This window comes from Canis lupus, chromosome 27 (assembly GCF_011100685.1).
Source record: "Canis lupus familiaris isolate Mischka breed German Shepherd chromosome 27, alternate assembly UU_Cfam_GSD_1.0, whole genome shotgun sequence".
Classification (NCBI taxonomy): domain Eukaryota; kingdom Metazoa; phylum Chordata; class Mammalia; order Carnivora; family Canidae; genus Canis; species Canis lupus.
The window spans coordinates 30,946,604-30,965,871 of NC_049248.1; the positions used below are offsets into that span (position 1 = coordinate 30,946,604).

At 35.3% G+C, this 19,268-nt stretch overlaps 1 protein-coding gene across 1 annotated transcript in view; it reads right to left on the reverse strand.

Moving 5' to 3' along the window:
- Window positions 1-19,268, reverse strand: part of SYT10 (synaptotagmin 10) — a 63,680-nt gene that overhangs the window by 29,969 nt on the left and 14,443 nt on the right. Inside the window, exons 2-3 of the mRNA XM_038577247.1 lie at window positions 15,974-16,331; window positions 1,326-1,893 (exon numbers count right to left, since the gene is read on the reverse strand). Coding sequence (XP_038433175.1) covers window positions 1,326-1,893; window positions 15,974-16,331 — 926 coding nt within the window. The remainder of the gene's footprint in view (window positions 1-1,325; window positions 1,894-15,973; window positions 16,332-19,268) is intronic.

Below are 19,268 nucleotides of genomic sequence, written 5' to 3' on the forward strand. Positions count from 1 at the left end.
ACGGATTTTAATTAGTAAAAAATTGATGGGGGAAAATAAAATATGAATTACTTTGAATTAAGATATAATTTTCTTATTTTAAAAATAACCCCTGTTCTATTAAAAACTGCTACATTTTAAGCTTATAAATTTCGGTAAAATTTGGACAAAAGATGGTAAATACATAAAGATGACCTGGTGGTAACAAATTAAATGAATTTACTGAAAAACCAAGAAATCAGGGGTGCCTGGGTGGTTCAGTTGGCTAACCATCCCACTCTTAATTTCTGCTCAGGTCATGATCTCGGGGTCATGAGATCAAGCCCCATGTTGGGCTCCAAGCCGAGTGTTGAACCTGCATAAAATTTTCTCTCTTTCCTTCTGCTCCTCTTCCCAAGCTCATGCTCTCTCTTAAAACAAAAAACAAAACAACCAAAAAACAAATCAAAATAATTCTGCAATCTAACCTAAGTGACCAGTTCTTAAGTTCCAATTCCATAATACTATCCTTGACACATAATCTCAAATAAAACAGAATTATGTAACAAAGAACAGAACAACTTTTAGTATGACAAAATTTATGCCTTATTCAAATGTACAACAATAAAAGAATGGTTTGGTAAATAGATCATATATTTAAACATCAGGCACTAAAACAAATGTAGCATGAAAGAAAATTAGTGTGGAAATTTTTAAACTTAGTTTGATCTCAACAATTTTAAAACATGCATAGGAAAAATTTGGAAAGCTATATGCCATAATATTATACGTAATTGGTAGCATTGCAAAGTATTTTAATTTTGTACTGCTTTTTACTGTTTTCCAAATTTTCATTATTAAAGTTATTATTTTATATTCACAGAAAGCATTTTGTAATGTAAAAGAAAAATTCTAATATAAATGATCACTTCTGATCATTTAACATTTCAAATTCTGTAATCATGTCTGTTCCATTAAAGCCTCTGTAGGAATAGGAATGAGCTCTTTTAGACTTAACCAAGGGCTTTTCAAAATAGCGCCAAGGTACATTTTAGGTTTGATCTGAGGAACAGAATTTTCTTAAATAATACAAGTCAATATTAACCATGAGGAGACAGGTTACAAATAAACATTTTATGAGAAAAGAACTTCTTTTTGGTTAACTTAAAGAGCTATTTTATTGACATAATCACTAATACTGTGTTAGGTGCCTGAATTATCATGCATGTAATCAAATCCTACCTTTGCAGGTTAGCACATAAATTCCATAACTTCATAAAGTTACTCCAATAAGCTGAGTGATAATTAGTTTTATATACCACTGCAGGTCAAATAAAAACCAATATATTGGTGAAATTATTACTTACTGTGGTAGCACAATGAATATCTTTCCACACTGTGGCTTCCCTGGAGAGATCAGAGACTTCAAACAAATTATCAAGAATCACTTCCCCAATCATGTCATGTCTAGAAAATCTGTCAAAATCATAAACACTGAAATGTAGTTTTCGGTTGCTGAGTTGATCATATGCTACAGGAAATTGAAAAGTTTCATCAAATAGAGGATTTAAAGTCTTTCTGTGTACACGGGTCTGAAATTTCTTTTTCCTATCTGGAAGAAGATACATCTTCACGTAAGGGTCAGACGTGCCTGTGAAGTCTTTAGCAGGGAGGTCTAAGGCTTTGATAATTTTAACAACTAGAAGTTCATTTTCATAGTCATATTGGAGGGTGAAGTTAAGTTTCCCGCAGGTTTTGATATCTTCTTGCCTGTTGCCTTCAGAATCAACTGATTTCTGTTTGTAGAGCTCTGGTTTTATCCTTCCAATGCTTGTTGTTGTTTCTCCTCTTTGTAAAACAGGTTCTGTGCCCATGCTAAAATCAACACTGGAAACCTGCATTTGCCTTGGTAGGTGTCTCCTGAAGGAATTGTGGCTGTACATACACACACACACACACATACACACACACGCAGAAAATAATTTAGGAAGATCATTTTGTTGACATTATTCAGTGGCATATAAACTGTCCCCTCACCCCCAAGATAATGAAAGCACTGCATTTGTATTAATAGACAGACAGATACACACACACACACACACACACACAGACAACTACTTTTGAAAAACCAGAAATGCAATATTCAAAGGAATAGGATTCTAAAATGATAGAAATACCTGAAACTCATGAATGTACATTTTTATGAGCTTTTGGAATTTTGTACTCTAAATCACAGGCACATAATTACTATACAATTGTAAAAAAATAGGATTACCAACAAAATTTAGTATTCCACAAAATACCATGAATCATCAGTCATCTTGTTATATGTATCTGTAATCTTATGTAGACAAATCATTGAGATGGCTGGTTTCTCTCTATCTGGATATTTGTGTCTCATGGATCTCATGTTTTACTGACTACACCATTGCAATAAAAAACAGAAGTCTACCTATTCTTATACTATGTTAAGTATTTCTAATACTTAAGACAAAGAAATGAATATTTACTTGTAGAAAGAATATGGTGACAGCCAAAATGAGTACATTTTTCTTTTTTCAACATGGAATGGGCTTCAGAAATTCTGAGGATTAAAAAATGTAGAATTTTAGAATTTGGGGCCAAAATAATAGAGTGTTTTAGAATTCAAACTGACTTTCCTATTATCAGTTACTATTCATCTAGTCAACGTTTCCAGGGCATTAGCTGTACCAACTAACCAGTGCCTTGTAAATGTGACCTGCACTAAGATCTGCTTCTCTTCTACTTCCTCTGTGATTTCTGGCAGGAGCTGTGTCAACTTATAGGTCTACTCAATGCTTAGTCCCACGTCTTTTGTTCTTTAATTTCCTTGGTCTCTCCATCAGACTAATCATTTCTTGGACTATAACTATAATATAGTGGTTCCCTATACTATATTTCCCACTACTATAGTATAGTACTACTATATCCATAGTATATCCTGGGGGGTTCCCACTACTATAATATAGTGGTTCCCTGCATGGATCTCCGACATATAAACTTCTAGTTCCATATTTCTATATCTATAAGGGAGATTTCTAAATGAATATACTAATTTTGCCCCAAACTCAAGCAAAGTCATTAATTTTTGCCTTCTATGTCTAAACTGGCGCTCCCTTCCACAATCTCAGAAAATAGCTCTAACATTTTTATCAGCCACTTATGCTTGGACTCCTACAGTATGCTTTGAATCACCTTTACTTTATTCATGAGGTTTACTCAATTTGCTAAACCTGTTGATGTTTGCTTTGAAACATCCCATATACTTGTCCATTAATTCTCATTTCCATTGCTACTCAGTCCAGATCCTCATCACCTTATACTTGGCTTTCCAGATAGTCTTTGGCTGGTTTTGCTTCTTTTAGTGCTCCCTTATACTTAATATCTATCTAGCACTTACTTCAAAACCTGTACTCATTTCTGTTATTACATCAGGTCTACATTTCTTACAGCAAGCACTAAGTAATACCGAGGACATTGCTTAACTAATACTTGGTTCATTGACGCACACATAAGGACTGATTTAAGAAGGATAAAAAAATTGATAACCGGGAGTAAGATATTTAGCCATGGTACCATTTGAGAAGAGTTCAAGGAGCTGAAGATGTTGAAACTAGAAAGGACAGGAAGTCTGCCTTCTAATTTCTGAAGGACCATCATTACAGAATTAATAAGAATCTCAGTGGAAGTTACAATTAAAATAGACTTCAGCTTAATATAAGAGAACATTAAAAAATATCTAGAGCTATCCAAAATGGGGAAGTAACGAACTTCCACAAACACAAAGTATAGAAACAAAGGTTAGATGTTGAAGGAAAGTTTTCTGCCTCAGGTGAGGTGCTAGACTTCTAAGTATTTTCTTTCTTTCTTTTTTTTTTTTCCTTTAAAGATTTTATTTATTTATTCATGAGAAACACAAAGAGAGAGGCAGAGACATAGGCAGAGGGAGAAGCAGGCTTCCTGCGGGGAGTCTGATGCAGTAATCAATGCCAGGATCCTAGGATCACGATCTGAGCCAAAGGCCAATGCTCAACCACTGGGCCACCCAGGTGTCCCGTAAGTGTTTTTATTTATTTATTTATTTATTTATTTATTTATTTATTTATTTATTTATAATTTTTATTTATTTATGATAGTCAGAGAGAGAGAGAGAGAGAGAGAGAGAGAGAGGCAGAGACACAGGCAGAGGGAGAAGCAGGCTCCATGCACCGGGAGCCCGATGTGGGATTCAATCCCGGGTCTCCAGGATCGCGCCCGGGGCCAAAGGCAGGCACCAAACTGCTGCGCCACCCAGGGATCCCGCCTAAGTGTTTTTAACACTTAATTTCTGATTCGCTATCATTCTGTGATTCTTTAATAATTTTATTCAAGATATCATATGTGTACTAATAAAATAATTTTATTAGGTAAATTTAAATTATGTAAAATCAGAATTATAGTCTGAGGTGTTCCAATTCTCTCACATTGAATTAGCTTATTTTCTATTAATGGGACTGAAATACTAAACAACTTTTTTTGGTGTGTGGCACTTTCCATATGCTTTTTTTTTGTTATTGTTTCAGATTTTTTATTTATATTCTAGTTAGTTAACATACAGTGTAATATTGTTCTCAGGAGCAGAATTTAAGGATTCATCACTTATGCATAACACTCAGTACTCATCACAAGTGCCCTTAATACCCTCCTCCCCTCCAGCAACTTTCCGTTTGTTCTCTATAGTTAAGAGTCTCTTAAGGTTTGCCACTTTTTTTTTTTTTTTTTGCTTCCTTCCCCTATGTTCATCTGTTTTGTTTCTTAAATCCCACATATAAGTGAAATCATATGGTATTTGTCTTTCTCTGACTTATTTTGCTTAGCGTAAGAGATTCTAGCTCTATCCATGTCATGGCAAAAGGCAATATTTCATTCTTTTTCATGGCTGAGTAACATTCCATTATATTTATATACCATATCTTTATTCATCCATCAGCTGATAGTCATTTGGGCTCTTTCTATAATTTGGCTATTGTTGATAATGCTGCTATAAATATCAGGGTTAATGTACCCCTCTGAATCAGTATTTTTGATCCTTTGGATAAATACTTAGTAGTGTAATTTCTGGGTAGGATAGCTCTATTTTTAACTTTTTGAGGAACCTACATACTGTTTTCCACAGTGGCTGCACCAATTGGCTTTCCTACCAACAGTGTAAGAGGGTTCCCCTTTCTCCACATCCTCACCAACATCTATTGTTTCCAGAGTTGTTCATTTTAGCCATCCTGACAGGTGCAAGGTGGTATCTCATCATAGTTTTGATTTGTATCTCCCTGATGATGAGTAACATTGAACATCTTTTCATGTGTCTGTTAGTCATCTGTATGTCTTCTTTGGAAAAATGACTATTCATATCTTTTGCCCATTTCTTAACTGAATTATTTGTTTTTGGGGAGTGTTGAGTTTGGTAATTATTTATAGATTTTGGATACTAACCCTTTATTAAATATGTCATTTGCAAATATCTTCTCCCACTCTGAAGGTTGCCTTTTAGTTTTGTTAATTGTTTCCTTCACTGTGCAGAAACTTTTTATCTTGATGAAGTCCCAATAGTTCATTTTTGCTTTTGTTTCCCTTGCCTCCAGATATATATCTAGCAAGAAATTGCTATGGTTGATATCAAAGAGGTTACTGCCTGTTTTCCCCTGGGATTTTGATGGTTTCCTATCTCTTCCATTTTTGAATATATTTTTGTGTATGGTGCAAGAAAGTGGTCAATTTCATTCTTCTGCATGTGGCCCAGTTTTCCCAACACCAGTTGTTGAAGAACAGTCTTTTTTCCATTGGATATACTTTCCTGCCTTGTCAAAGATTAGTTAACCATAGAGTTGAGAGTCCATCTCTGGGTTTCTATTCTGTTTCCTTGATATATGTGTCTCTTTTTGTGCCAGTACCATACTGTCTTAATCACTATAGCTTTGTAATATTGCTTGAAGTCTGGAATTGTGATGACTCCAGCTTTGCTTTTCTTTTTCAAGATTGCTTTGGCTATTCAGGGTCTTTTGTGTTTATATAACTTCCATGTAAGTTTTAGGTTTGTTTGTTCTAGCTCTGTGGAAAATGCTGGTGCTTTTTTGATAGGGATTGCATTAAATGTGTAAATTGCTTTGGGTAATATAGACATTTTAACAATATTTGTTAAATATGAGCATGGAATATTTTTTCATTTCTTTATGTCTTCCTCAATTTATTTCATAAGTATTTTATAGTTTTCAGAGTACAGTTACTTTACCTCTTTGGTTATGTTTATTCCTAGGGCCTTATGGTTTTTGGTATAATTGTAAATGGGATTGATTCCTTGATTTCTCTTTCTGCTGCTTCATTATTCATGCATAGAAATGCAACAGATTTCTGTACATTGATTTTGTATCCTGTGACTTTACTGAATTTGTGTATCAGTTCTAGCAATTTTTTGGTGGAGGCCTTTGGGTTTTCTACCTAGAGTATCATGTTATCTGTGAATAGTGAAAGTTTGACTTCTTCCATGATAATTTGGATACCTTTTCTTTTTGTTGTCTGATTGCTGAGGCTAGGACACTAAACAACTATTTAAATATCATAAAAATGGTACAGCTAATACCATTCTAATTTTTGCTATTTTTTAGCACTAATCTGATAATGAAGTATCATTTTTTTCTTTAAGTCTGTATATCTATCCTTGATATACAGGATCAGGGGCTTAAATTAGAGATAGGCAATCATTAGAGAATATGTAGGAAAATAAGAAGAATTTTAAAAGGAATATAACTTTAAACCAACCATAGTACAGATCTCACTCCTTCACTTGCCGGTTGCCTGATTCTGGGCAGGGCATCTTAGGGCTTCTATCTGGAAAATGAGGGTAATAGTATTACCCATGCTATATGTTGTGATGCAAATTATGTGAAATGATGCATGCCCTTTGCTGGGTACATACTACATACTCAACAAAGTTTTTAATGACAATAAAAATGATATAAATTTTTAAAAATTATAAAGGAATATAAGTATATTTTTTTGAATTATAATTCAAAACATATGCTGGGGTATAGTATAATTTAGTTCTATATTCAGTGTACCTAAGAGATTTAGGATATTTTGTTAAATAATGTAATATTTCTGCCTGAGTCACCTTTACTTATGTAATGATTTTTTAAGAAAAAATTTATAAATAAAATCCCTCCAAAGTAAATTCCTTATTTTTTATAGATTCCATTCACACTTATACTTTTCAATATAATAAAATTTTAATCTTCTATTGTCTCTCTAAAAATCAGTAATTTCTTTCCTATGTCTGAATATAATTGTACAGCTGTAAAGCCCCTCCAGCAGGAATCAAAGAGTAGTAATGTTTTTGTTCTAGTAAGCCAGTGCCCTAATTATAGGGTAAATAGTATATCTTCTAAGTCATAGTTAAGCTAGTCAGTTAAGAGAAGCTTTAATTATTACAATGCTAAACTATTACCTTGACAAAACGGATCTTTTTCTTCTTGCTTCCCCCTGCCCCGCCCCCTTTCTTTTTCTCTTTTGGAATGACATGGTAAGTGGCTAGTCTCACACAGATATCCAACCAATCAAAGTATAGGCCACTTGTCTATTATTGATCTCATTCTTACCCTTCAAACCTGGGAGGGCATCACCAAAGTACTTTTCCAGATAGAGAAGGAAAAACTTTCCCTACCTTACCTGGAACATCTAACCGTAGCTACATAGAGTCAAAATTCCTCGATGCCATAAGAATAACATGCATTAACATGGTGATTTTTAAATATTACCAATAGGTCCTTTCCTTCAAACAAAATCAGAAGCCAGAAGTTGAGTATGTAAAGACAGAGCTCCTCTAGTTGTTGTGTGGGTACAGTCCTGGAATCCCACTGGAAACCAAACCAACATTTCCCTACTACCCAGAAGAAGATGCTTAAAGATCAGAACATTGAGATGAAGCAGGAAACATGTTGGCTTGGAATCAGACAGTTTGAGCCCAGCTTCCCTATGAAGTGAAAGCAACTTTGGACAAGTCACTTAACCTGTTTGAGCTTTACTCTCCTTATCTATAATATGAATACTTCACAGTGTGAAGGAAGATCAAATGAGATATTAGATGAGACGACTATGAAAATTAGAACTTCTCATACTGATAATAGTTAGAATCATTAGAATTCAAGACACAAAGGAGTTGAAGCGCAAATGCCATAATGAACGCTCTGGTTCTGACAACTGCAAGCCTAGGGTTGCTGTTTGGGGATGCACAGGTGGCACAAAGTCATTCCTGTATGAGCATGTCCTGCGCCACAGCCCTGGATAACTCTACCCTCTAATCAACTCACTTCTTAGCATCTAGCAGTTGTCTCTTTCTTATTCTCCTACTCTTAACCACAGTGTCTTTACCGTCTGTTAAGTTTACCTTAGATATTGCTTGAGAATTCAGAGAGGAAAAGCAAAAATATATATAGCAGCATTTTATTGATTTATTCAATATATTTATAAGGACTTCATCTCTCCCTGATTTTGTTAGTACTGAACTTTGTATCCAAAACTATCAGCATATATTAAAAGTTATACCCCATCTCATAGTTAAGAAGGCCTAACTAGTAAGACTAAATCAAGTTTGTGGTAAACTAAGTTTTCATCTTTATTTGTTTCCTGTTTTCTTCTATTCAATTAGAAACAAAGAGAGGAGTGATTCATTCAATACACAAAAATCTCAGCAAACAAAAACCCACACAAAACCAAAACCAAACCAAATCAGGCAAAGCACTCCATATATGAAGGCAGACTAAATTGCATAATATGTCACAATGAGTTTTTTAAAATAAAAACTGGGCATCAGTAAAATTTTCTATATCCTTAATCTTTTCTTTGAATGTTCTTCTCGCCTTATTCCTCCGTAGAAACATGGCTCTTGTCTAAGGACATGGGTTCTGCTGCGCCCCTCTCATGTGGTGGCTGATATGTTCCCCACAGTCCTTGTTTCACTAGCCTGGAGGTGGGGCAGTCATACAATTCTCTCACTCCCCATTGTCACTTTGGCTCCATTCCCCCTTTATCGACCTCTCCCAGCCCTAAAGCTGAAGTCAGCAAGTCACGTCCCCATTATTACCTATTGTTAATCATCTATTGATTACTAAATCACTCCCTTTAAAGTCTTCATTATTTTCATTTCCTGGTTCACTAATACTTTTTAACAATGTTTTGGTCTAATTTCTAGCAGTGTATATGTTTCTCCCCAACTTGTGGCCCCTAGGTTCTTTGAATTCCCCTCCTGCAATGATGTTCTTTACTTACTGAAATCACTACCATGTACATAGATTTTTGTCATCATTAGCTGCAAACTTGCCACAACCCCAATGTCATGCATTCCTCTCACTGATCAAAATCTCATATCTTTCTAGCTCAGACCCTCTGATACCCCAACTCTGACAACCTTTCCAACTTACCAGGACTCTAATCTATGACTGTACCACCATTTCATAGTCCCTACTTCCCTGATATCATTTCCCTCCCATTATCCAGTTTTAATTCCATGGCTAATTAGTAGAGTCACTCTCAGGCACATCTCCAATGCCTGTTTTCTCGGCCTGCTTAGTTGCAGGACAAAACTGCAGCTCTGGATGAATTCAAGCCTCCATCATCTCTACACCTGTACACATGCAAGGGATTGCAATTAGAGAAAAACACAAAATAATTCTCACTGCTCCACTTTAAATTCATGACCACATTCCTCATGTAAACCCTAATGTAGCACAGCAATTTCTTCTCCCTCTCAATCTCCTAGATTTTCAAGAAGACTATATCACACCTTCTACCTTCCTACAAACCTCCATCACCTTCTTCCTCATTCTAAGTCTCAATTAATGACCTAACTTTCCGTTTCACTTGGAAAAATTGAAGCAAAGAGCAGACCTTCCACAGGCACCATCTCGTCAACCCTCTTAGCAACATCTGTAACCCATATATTTTGCCTTAAATACAGTCCCTCCACTTACATAGTAAATCCCATTTTCTTTCATGTCACCTTCCAGAATATTCCCTCTGATTCTTGCATTATTAATCCTCCCTCTGTTGGATCACTACTATCAGCATAAAAGCACACTGTTGTTTCTCCTATCTTAAAGGGAACTTCATCTCTCTGTACTACTGTTTCTCTGACATATTTATAACAAAACTCCTTGAAAGAGTTGAGGACAATCTGTTTACTGTCCAATGTATTTCCTTCTATTCTATTTAAACATACTCTAATTACTTTACACGTGCTCAACTCCATCACAACCACTCTTGAAAATATGAACAGTGTCTTCTCCACATTGCTAAACTCACAGGGAAATTCCCACCCTTACTAGAGTAAGGGTATACTTGATACAAGTATATCCCAGCCAACTTTACTAGAGTCACTTAACAGTTAATCTCTGCTGTTTATTTACATACAATTTCACTTGGCTCCCAAGTTATACCCTCCTGGATTTTCTCCTAGTTTACTAGTCTCTATTTCTCAGTCTACTATGCTATTCCTGATGTCTGCAAACAGTGTATTGAAATCACTTGTTTGCATATCAGTCTTCCATTCCTCAACCCTTTTGCTAGATTGTGGTGTTTATAATGGCAGAGACTAAGTATTATTCATCTTTTCATGAATTTCATAATAACATATACTGGGATTCAGGAAGTTTGTTGGAGTCTGCATTAAAATAATTTACCCTAGGGGCACCTGAGTGGTGCAGTCCATTAAGCATCCAGCTCTAGGTTTTGGCTCAAGTCCTGCTCTTATGGTCTTGAGATCCAGCCCCATGTCGGGGTTCTGCACTGAGCATGGAGCCCACTTAGGATTCTCTCTCCCTCTCCCTCTGTCCCTCCCACTCATGCTCACTCTAAGAAAAAAAAAAAAACCTTAAAAAAAAATCATATACCCTAATACTCCTGTGAGTAATGAAATCAAACGTCTCAAGAATGATTCGTATTATAAAAGAGGGCCTAATCAATTTATAATTAGTGTTTGTAAAGAGGAGATGATATTTATCAGTACCAGAAAACAAACTCTCCAAGTTTGAATTTATTTTATAAAGTTCTGTCTCTGACCTTGGTTCAAAGGGCCATCCAATTTCAGAAAAGAAGTTGCTATATTTATTGAATACATATGTTTCATGAAATGGCTTATTTAACTAACACCTGCACAGCATGTTTCATGAAATTTTAATTCAAAGAGATGGATCTTAGGTCCTCTCACAGCTTTAGGCAAGTGTGGCTTCTTGATATCCTAGCTAGGTATATATCTTTTAAACTCTTCCTTTGTGTAACATCTTGCTTTCCACTCCTTACAATGCCCTAGAATGGATAATTGCAATTTTTGCTATCTTTGGAGAGGAATTTAATTTTTAAAAATCTCAAAAAATTAAAAAAAATTTTTTAAAAATCTCTTAAAACTATATACTTCAGTATTTTTACATAATTCTTTCATATTTATTATGTGATGATTTTAAAAATTACTTTTCTAGGCAACCATAGCTAATTGTAAATTCATGAGCACCTGTAAGTCAGTGATTTCTTACCATGAACATTTTCCCGCTTCTGTTCAATTGGCACTGCCATTAGGTTTCCTAATTATTTTTTTAGTAGGTACTTAGAATCCTCTATCACAGCAGCTAACCTATATAATTTCTCATCCTCAACAAATTGTTTTGCCACTTATTATTCACCTCTTCTCTGCACCATTCATGGATGCAAGAAAATTGGTCCTAATACTCATCCTGGGAGTATAGCATCATTAACCTCTTTCTAGTATGGGCAATTTATCTCACTACCTGATGCTGCAGGTAGGAGCAAAGTGAAGTGGAGAGATGACCAATCAGTCAAAAGCACCACCTGATGCTTATTATGTACCTACACAGTGATAGAAATTAGGAATGCATAAAAGTTGGCTACACAATCTTGTTCTCTGAGAACTTAGCAATGAGTTTGGCAAATAGCTAGAGCTCAATATTAAGACAATAAATAATTGCTAGATTGTAACTATGTCTTTAAAAAAGAATAATAGCTTATAATTGGGCAGAAATAGTAGACTCTAGATACATTTTTCCTTAAACATCTTATAGAAGAAAAAGAGGTGCCATTCCAGATGTGGAAAGCAATATAAGCAAAAGCACAGAGGCAGAGAGGTGAGGTCTACAGGAGGATAGTAAAAAGACCAAGCACTCCTCTCATGGGCAATCATAAAATATCCATTTGGATAGAAATGATGAGGTCACCAAATTTGTTTATTGAATTTCTTAAACCAACAAACATAGGCTGAGTTCCTACAGTACTTTGTCTAGGTGTCAAGAGCAGTACTGATGTGAATTTGGCAGATTTTCTGCCTAAAAAAGCAGCACAGAGCTATATATTTGGAGAATATGGAATAAAAAATGCTTGAGTGGTAGCTTGGTGGCATCAGATTGTAATTGTTTGAAAGGCACTTTAAAAAGATTTAGACTACACCTGTAATGACTGAAGTGTCACAATGCTTTTTTAAGGGATCTTAGATTCTTCCTTTACAAGTTCCCTCAGGCTTTTGTTCTTGGTTGTTGTTTGCTATTTCCCAATTTTTATCATGCCTTCATTATTATATTAGTTTCTAAATAGATATCTTTTTCTTTAGTCTATCCTATAAACTGTTGCAAAATTAATTTTCCTAAAACACAGCTCTTTTATCCAAGGGACTCTTCCATGGCAAATATTTTTAGGAGGACAGACCTTGAACATCCCGGCCATGATTTCAAGACCTCCTTTTTACTTTGATTCCTGCTGACTTCCTCTTCTTCCTTTACTCCTCTACTGAACTCTGTTTACTGATCAAGTTAACTTACCTGCTATTAGCATGGAAACATTTCCTATTCTATGTCTTTTTACATAAAATGTTTTCATCTGGGATGCACACCTTCTTCCAGTTGCCATTCATGTGAATTCTTAGTTTCTTTTAGCCTCTATGTAATGGCCTTTCTCCATGCTGGAAATAATTTTTCTGTTCTCAGAATTCCACATTCTCCATCACAGTTTGCACTTGCAATTCCTTTTATTGAAGTCAGTCTTATATGTTTTATCTTTGCATAATGTTAAATGTTTTTCCAACTCCCTTGGATTTGCAGAATAGATGGAGTGTGCATAATACTTGATGATACCCATTAGTAAATATCTACTGAATAAAACTACTGAATGAATGAACAATCAATTAAGATAAACTAGAAGATTGTTAGTAATGAAGAAACAACACAGCTGCTGCCTGGCCATTTGGCTGCTGGCAGGTTGATGGGGTCAAATGTCCAGGCACTTGAAAAGGAAGGCGAGAACTTGGAAAATGTGCCAGTTTCCAGCAGTGCTGTTAACTTCGGGACCAATCAAAATGTTATGAAGTTATAGAGACAAATAAAGCTTAAAGAGGAAGATGTTTGTTCTATCTGAGCCAAGTCAAAGGGAGTCCTAACAGTAGACTGGAGTGAGCACAGCCTAATAAGGTGATGAAATGAAGCCTTCAGGTTAAATTCATTGTGTGTGTGTGTGTGTGTGTGTGTGTGTGTGTGGTTTGACTTTACTACATTTCAATGACAAGTTAGGATTTGAGTCTGATTTATGATAATGTACCCTTGATCTCTGTATTCAAGTGGGCTGCATAATGAATTTAGCAATTTCTTCCTCTTTCCATATAAAGGTAATTTCTAATATGATGAAATAATTAATGTAGATGAGGGGTTTTGAGAACTAAGTATAATCAAGTTTTCTGCAAGGAATTCATCTAAAGGCCAAAGAGATTAAAATCATGACTCTAGTCATTCACAATAACCACTTATAATTTTAGATTTCTGAGTAGAATGAGCAGGAAGATGCTCTCATTTTTCAATCTCCAAACTATCTGTCCTCAGCAGACTTTGTAACCAACATCTTTGATTGCAGAAAACTATATCCTCTTGGCTTTCATGCTTAAAATGTGAAGCCATTAATCTGGATAAATTTGAATTCTAACTTTTGCCAGCTGCATGACTTCAGGCAAATTCTTAAATCTCTCTGGGCTTGAGTTAACTCACAAGTAATGGGAATAATTAATAATACTTACTTCATGCAGGTTGGCAGAGGATTAGCAGGAAGGGTGCCTGGCATAGTGGCTAAATTGCAAGTGCTCAAATATAATTCTTTCTTTCTTCCTTCCCTAGCCACTCATATAAAAAAGGAAATTCAAAGAGGCAGATGAAATTATATCAAAGTTCTAACAAAACTTTGAATTTGTATTCTACTTTTTTCTTTTAGAAAATATGAGATATGTATAATTCAATCTTCATGTTTTAAGTTTGAGAGAGAAACTTATGTCCTCATGTAGGGTACACTTATTAATTAAAACAGTTGAATAATTCTGAGTGCAGGCTGACTGAGGTGCATAGCTGCTGCTAATATTTAAGAAATGTTTTGCAAATTAATTGAACATTTTTACCCTAAAATTTCTAAGTGTCTTTAAGGCTTTATTAAATATCATATTTAACTACAGTTGCCAGTGATGATAGCAGTGATAATCAAATAGCCACATGAGATCATTTTAAACAGTTCTTCTTATATTTTAAAAAGTGGCACATGGGATAATTATTTCATAGTTAAATATCCATAATAAATTTAAGTGAACATATAATTATGTGGCATTAAATTATAAAAATTAAAAATGATGCTAAATGACACAACTCAGAAATCTAAATGTGAGGCATATATTGGTTATAAGTTAAATAGCACAGAAAAGTATAACGTAGAAAAAACACCTCTATCTCTCTTCCTTATTCTTGAGTTCCTTATTCCCAAAGTAACAATTATTTTTATTTATCTCTCTGGAATATATTTCAGAAAGAAACAGCTTTATTTATTGACACAATCCTTTTCTATTTCACAAAAGATATACTGAATATTCTTTCAATCCTAGTAGCAAACATGACCCATGCCCAGTTTTTCAATTTTATTTCTAAACCTACAAAGGTATGTCATGTCAGAAAGTGTAGAAGCTCCTTAGATTTAGAGAGGTAGAAAAGTAAGATTAGGAAGTCAATTAGTTAGCAGGAAACCAACTTATCCTCCCAAACTACTGATTTTACTCTGCCCTAGGGTAAAACCAGTTGCTATTTTTAGGAACCAGAGAAAAACTGCTACCATCATGTAGTCATTCATTTTAAGGACTGATGACCATCTTAAGTAGAAAAAAAAAAACAAAAAACATTTTTCTTTTCCAGTTTAACACAATTGGAAATACACTATAGCAAATTATTTTCATCTAAGCAGTCTTTTGCTGATTTTTCCAAGCGGAGTTAAAATGTATCTCCACAAAGAGGTCTCACTTTTCCCTCCTTTTATGTACATTCTTTAGTATGTTCATGATATTCACCAAAACTCTTGGAGAGCTTATCACATTCTGCCCAATGTAAGAGTTTGGTCTATGGGAGTTCAAACAACATTTTCCAGTGGTTCTATGTTGACCGTGTAGTTGCGAAACAATTGAAGATTAAACATTAGTCTCTGTTACTCAATTTTGATAGTGAAGTTCTAGATGATTTCATGCCAGACATTGCAAATGGCTGTTTTCCCCATATTTATTGGTTGAATTAAACTAAATTGAAAGACTGCAAGTAGCAACTATCAAACAATGATATTTCAAGGGAAAGAGTTAATAAATAATAGTCTTGTTATATGATTTTATTGAGACCTCAAATTCTACTAAACTCCTTTCATGGTACTGCTCCCTGTTTAGCTCCTTTGTTCTCAGTTTTTCTCATCCTTACTTACTCTGCCCTTATATACTTTATTCATTTGCCTGTTTTCTACGTTTTTCTCATTTCTCCTGTTTGTCTTTTCTTCTCTACCACCTCATTCTTTTCTCTTACAAAATCTCTCTCTCTCTCTCTCTCTCTCTCTCTCTCACACACACACACACACACACACACACACACACACACACATGCCCAGCTTTGTGTATCTGATCTTTCCTTACCGGGATGAAGATGTAGGCTCAGTAGTTTGTCTTTGCACACGTGCATGTTTAATTAAATGCTCTTTTAAAGCAGTTTGGACTTCTGCTGGGATATCAGGGGAAGTGTGGCTGATTTTTATAGCAGGTTCAATAGCTTTTAGAGCTGGCTTTTCATTTTCTTTAACTTCTTTTTTCTCTTCAGTCTCTAAAACTTCAGTAGGAGCAGTTGAAATGCTCTGAGGAAGGGTATTGATGTTGGAAGTCAATGGTTTGCTTTTCCAGCAAGGCCAGCACAACTTCCAGAAGACAAAAAGTGAGACAACCAACAAGGCGAGGCCACAGAAGCTGACAACCACTGCCAACAAGCTGACCGAAATATCTGGAAAAAAATGACAATGCAAAGAAATTTTAATTCATTGATAGTGTAGAGATAAGACAGCAGCAATGGTGAGATAATTTACATTAGCTTTCTGATTTAGAGTCTTAAAATTTACTTTTAAGATGTCTTTGTAGGGAGGAAAGATTAATAATTACCTCTGGAAATTCTCAACGGAGATATATGAAAATTTCTAATTGTACACAGAAAAAGCACATTGCACTACAAGGGGTCCAAGAGTTTGCAAAATGAAGGGTGGGCAGCCTGCACCCTGCCTTTAAGATATGAAGCTTAAGAAACTTGGAAAATGCACACAAGGAAAGACTTCTGTTGGCTTCATCTTTTCACTCTTGAAGCAGGCAATACTGTTCAATATTTGTATAAACCACTTTCTGTAGCCCAAATGAGGACAACTTGTTACTAACAGAGAATGGGTATACTAGTAACTAGATTTTTAAATCCTCTAGGTCCCTTCTGATAACCTTGCATCTTCCTATTTTATAAAGTCCAAAATTAATGATGTGTCACCTAAGTAACTCTAAAATATCCTTTAAAATAATCACAAAATTAATATATGCTCATTATGCAAAGTGCTTTAAATAAATATAGTTAGAAAAAGTTAGTAAGATTAAGTAAATAAGTGAATGAGAGAGAAGAAACAAATCTGTGCAAAATTCCAAACGATTTATGTAGACACTCTGCTCTCAAAGAGCTGGAGCACAGCTCCCCAGGTCTTTTTTTTTTTTTTTTTTTTTATGATAGTCACTCAGAGAGAGAGAGAGAGAGAGAGGCAGAGACACAGGCAGAGGGAGAAGCAGGCTCCATGCACCGGGAGCCCGACGTGGGATTCGATCCTGGGTCTCCAGGATCGTGCCCTGGGCCAAAAGCAGGCGCCAAACCGCTGCACCACCCAGGGATCCCAGCTCCCCAGTTCTTAAGTGTGGGTTGCACATAGTGACTTCCTTGAGAAGAGAGAGAGAAAAAAAAAGGTAACTTTACAGTGGAGAGACCTCACCAGGTGATCAAGGTGAACATCGACAATAATGAATCATGTTGATAGTATGCAGCCCTGATACCTGATGAAAACAGCACTCTTCCTCTGTGGTCTTCTTCCCCAAACCCATAACCTTAGTCTAGTCATTAGAAATATACAAGACAAATTCCAGTAGGAGGGCATTCTATAAAATATCTGACCAATACTGTTCAAAATTGCCAAGGTTGTCAAATAAAAAGCTTGAGGAACTATCAGAGCCAAGAGATTAGAGAGGCATGACAACTAAATAGATGGAGTCCTGGAATAGAAAAAGGATATTAGGTGAAAACTAAGGAGACATAAATAAAATATAGACTTTAACAATGTATCAATACTGGTTCATTAATTATAAGAAATGTCTCATATTAATCTAAAATGTTAATAATAGGAAAAACTGGGTGTGGGGTATATGGGAACTCTGTACTATTTTACCCTATTTTTTTTTAATTTAATTTTATTTATTTATGATAGTCACACAGAGAGAGAGAGAGAGAGGCAGAGACACAGGCAGAGGGAGAAGCAGGCTCCATGCACCGGGAGCCCGACGTGGGATTCGATCCCGGGTCTCCAGGATCGCGCCCTGGGCCAAAGGCAGGCGCCAAACCGCTGCGCCACCCAGGGATCCCCTATTTTACCCTATTTTTATGTAAATCTAAAACTGCTCAAATAGTAAAGTCTGTTTTTTAAAAAGCTAATGATCTCCTGCTACCCACTTCCATTTTCAGCCTTCAAAAATAACCAATGTTAGCAATCTGGTATAACGGCACTCTTCAAAACCAAACAGATTTCTTATAAAGGGAAAGTTTCTAGATGTAAATAACCTTGTAATTTTTTTTTACAACTTTGTTTAGACTCAATGTAAAATATGAATTCAATCTTTTATTTGTTTAAAATAAAAATGTTTAAAATAACATGTTATAGACTGAATTGTGTCTGTCCCTTCTTCCAATTTCTTATGTTGAAGTCCTAATGCCCTTAGTGTCCCAGAATATGACTGTATTTAGAGACAAGACCTTTAAATTAATTATTAAGGCAAATGAGATCACATGACTAGGCACTGTTCCAGTGACTGGTGTCCTTATAAGAAGAGGAGATTAGGACAAAGATACAGAAGACCCTGTGAAGACATAGGGAAAATGTGGCCACCTATAAGCCAAAGGGGAGAGGCCTCAGAAAGAAATCAACTCTCCTGACACCTTGATCTCAGACTTCTGGTTTTTACAACTGTGAAGAAATAAGTTCCTGTTGTTAAAGCCACCACTCCGTGGTACGTTGTTATGAAAGGCCTAGCAAACTAATAAAGAATAAATCTAATTTCCTTTAACCACTACCATAAATCAAGAATTTCCCACTCCTCTCTAGAAGCAACCACTGATCCCAGTTTAGTGTGTATCTGCCCAGTCTAAGCACTAATAAAGATATTTATTTAAAAAACATAAAATTAAAAAAAACATAAAATTATTTAATACACTTTTTAAAAAACATAGTTTACTGCGTATTTCTTCAATTTGCTTTTTTTAATCGATCATCGTTGAGGTCTAACTTCACCTCACATAGCATTCCATAATACTTCCTCATGATGGATATTTATATTACGCCCAGTGTTTTGCTATTACAACATAGCCACAGTGAAAATCCTTGCACCCTTCTTCTTGTGCATATCTCTGATATTTCTGAGTGTTTCTCTAAGGTAAATATCTAAAAATAGAATTGCAAAGTCTTAGGATATACCTATAGTTATGTTACTAGATATTTCCAAAAGAATCCCAGAGTGACTATAACTTTTACCAGTTTACCAGTTCCTACAGTCTCAGAGAAATGATGATGTAGTTTAATTTTCACTGATACGATCAGGAAATGATACCTTGCTTTAATTTACATTTTCCTGATTGGTAAGATAAAACAGT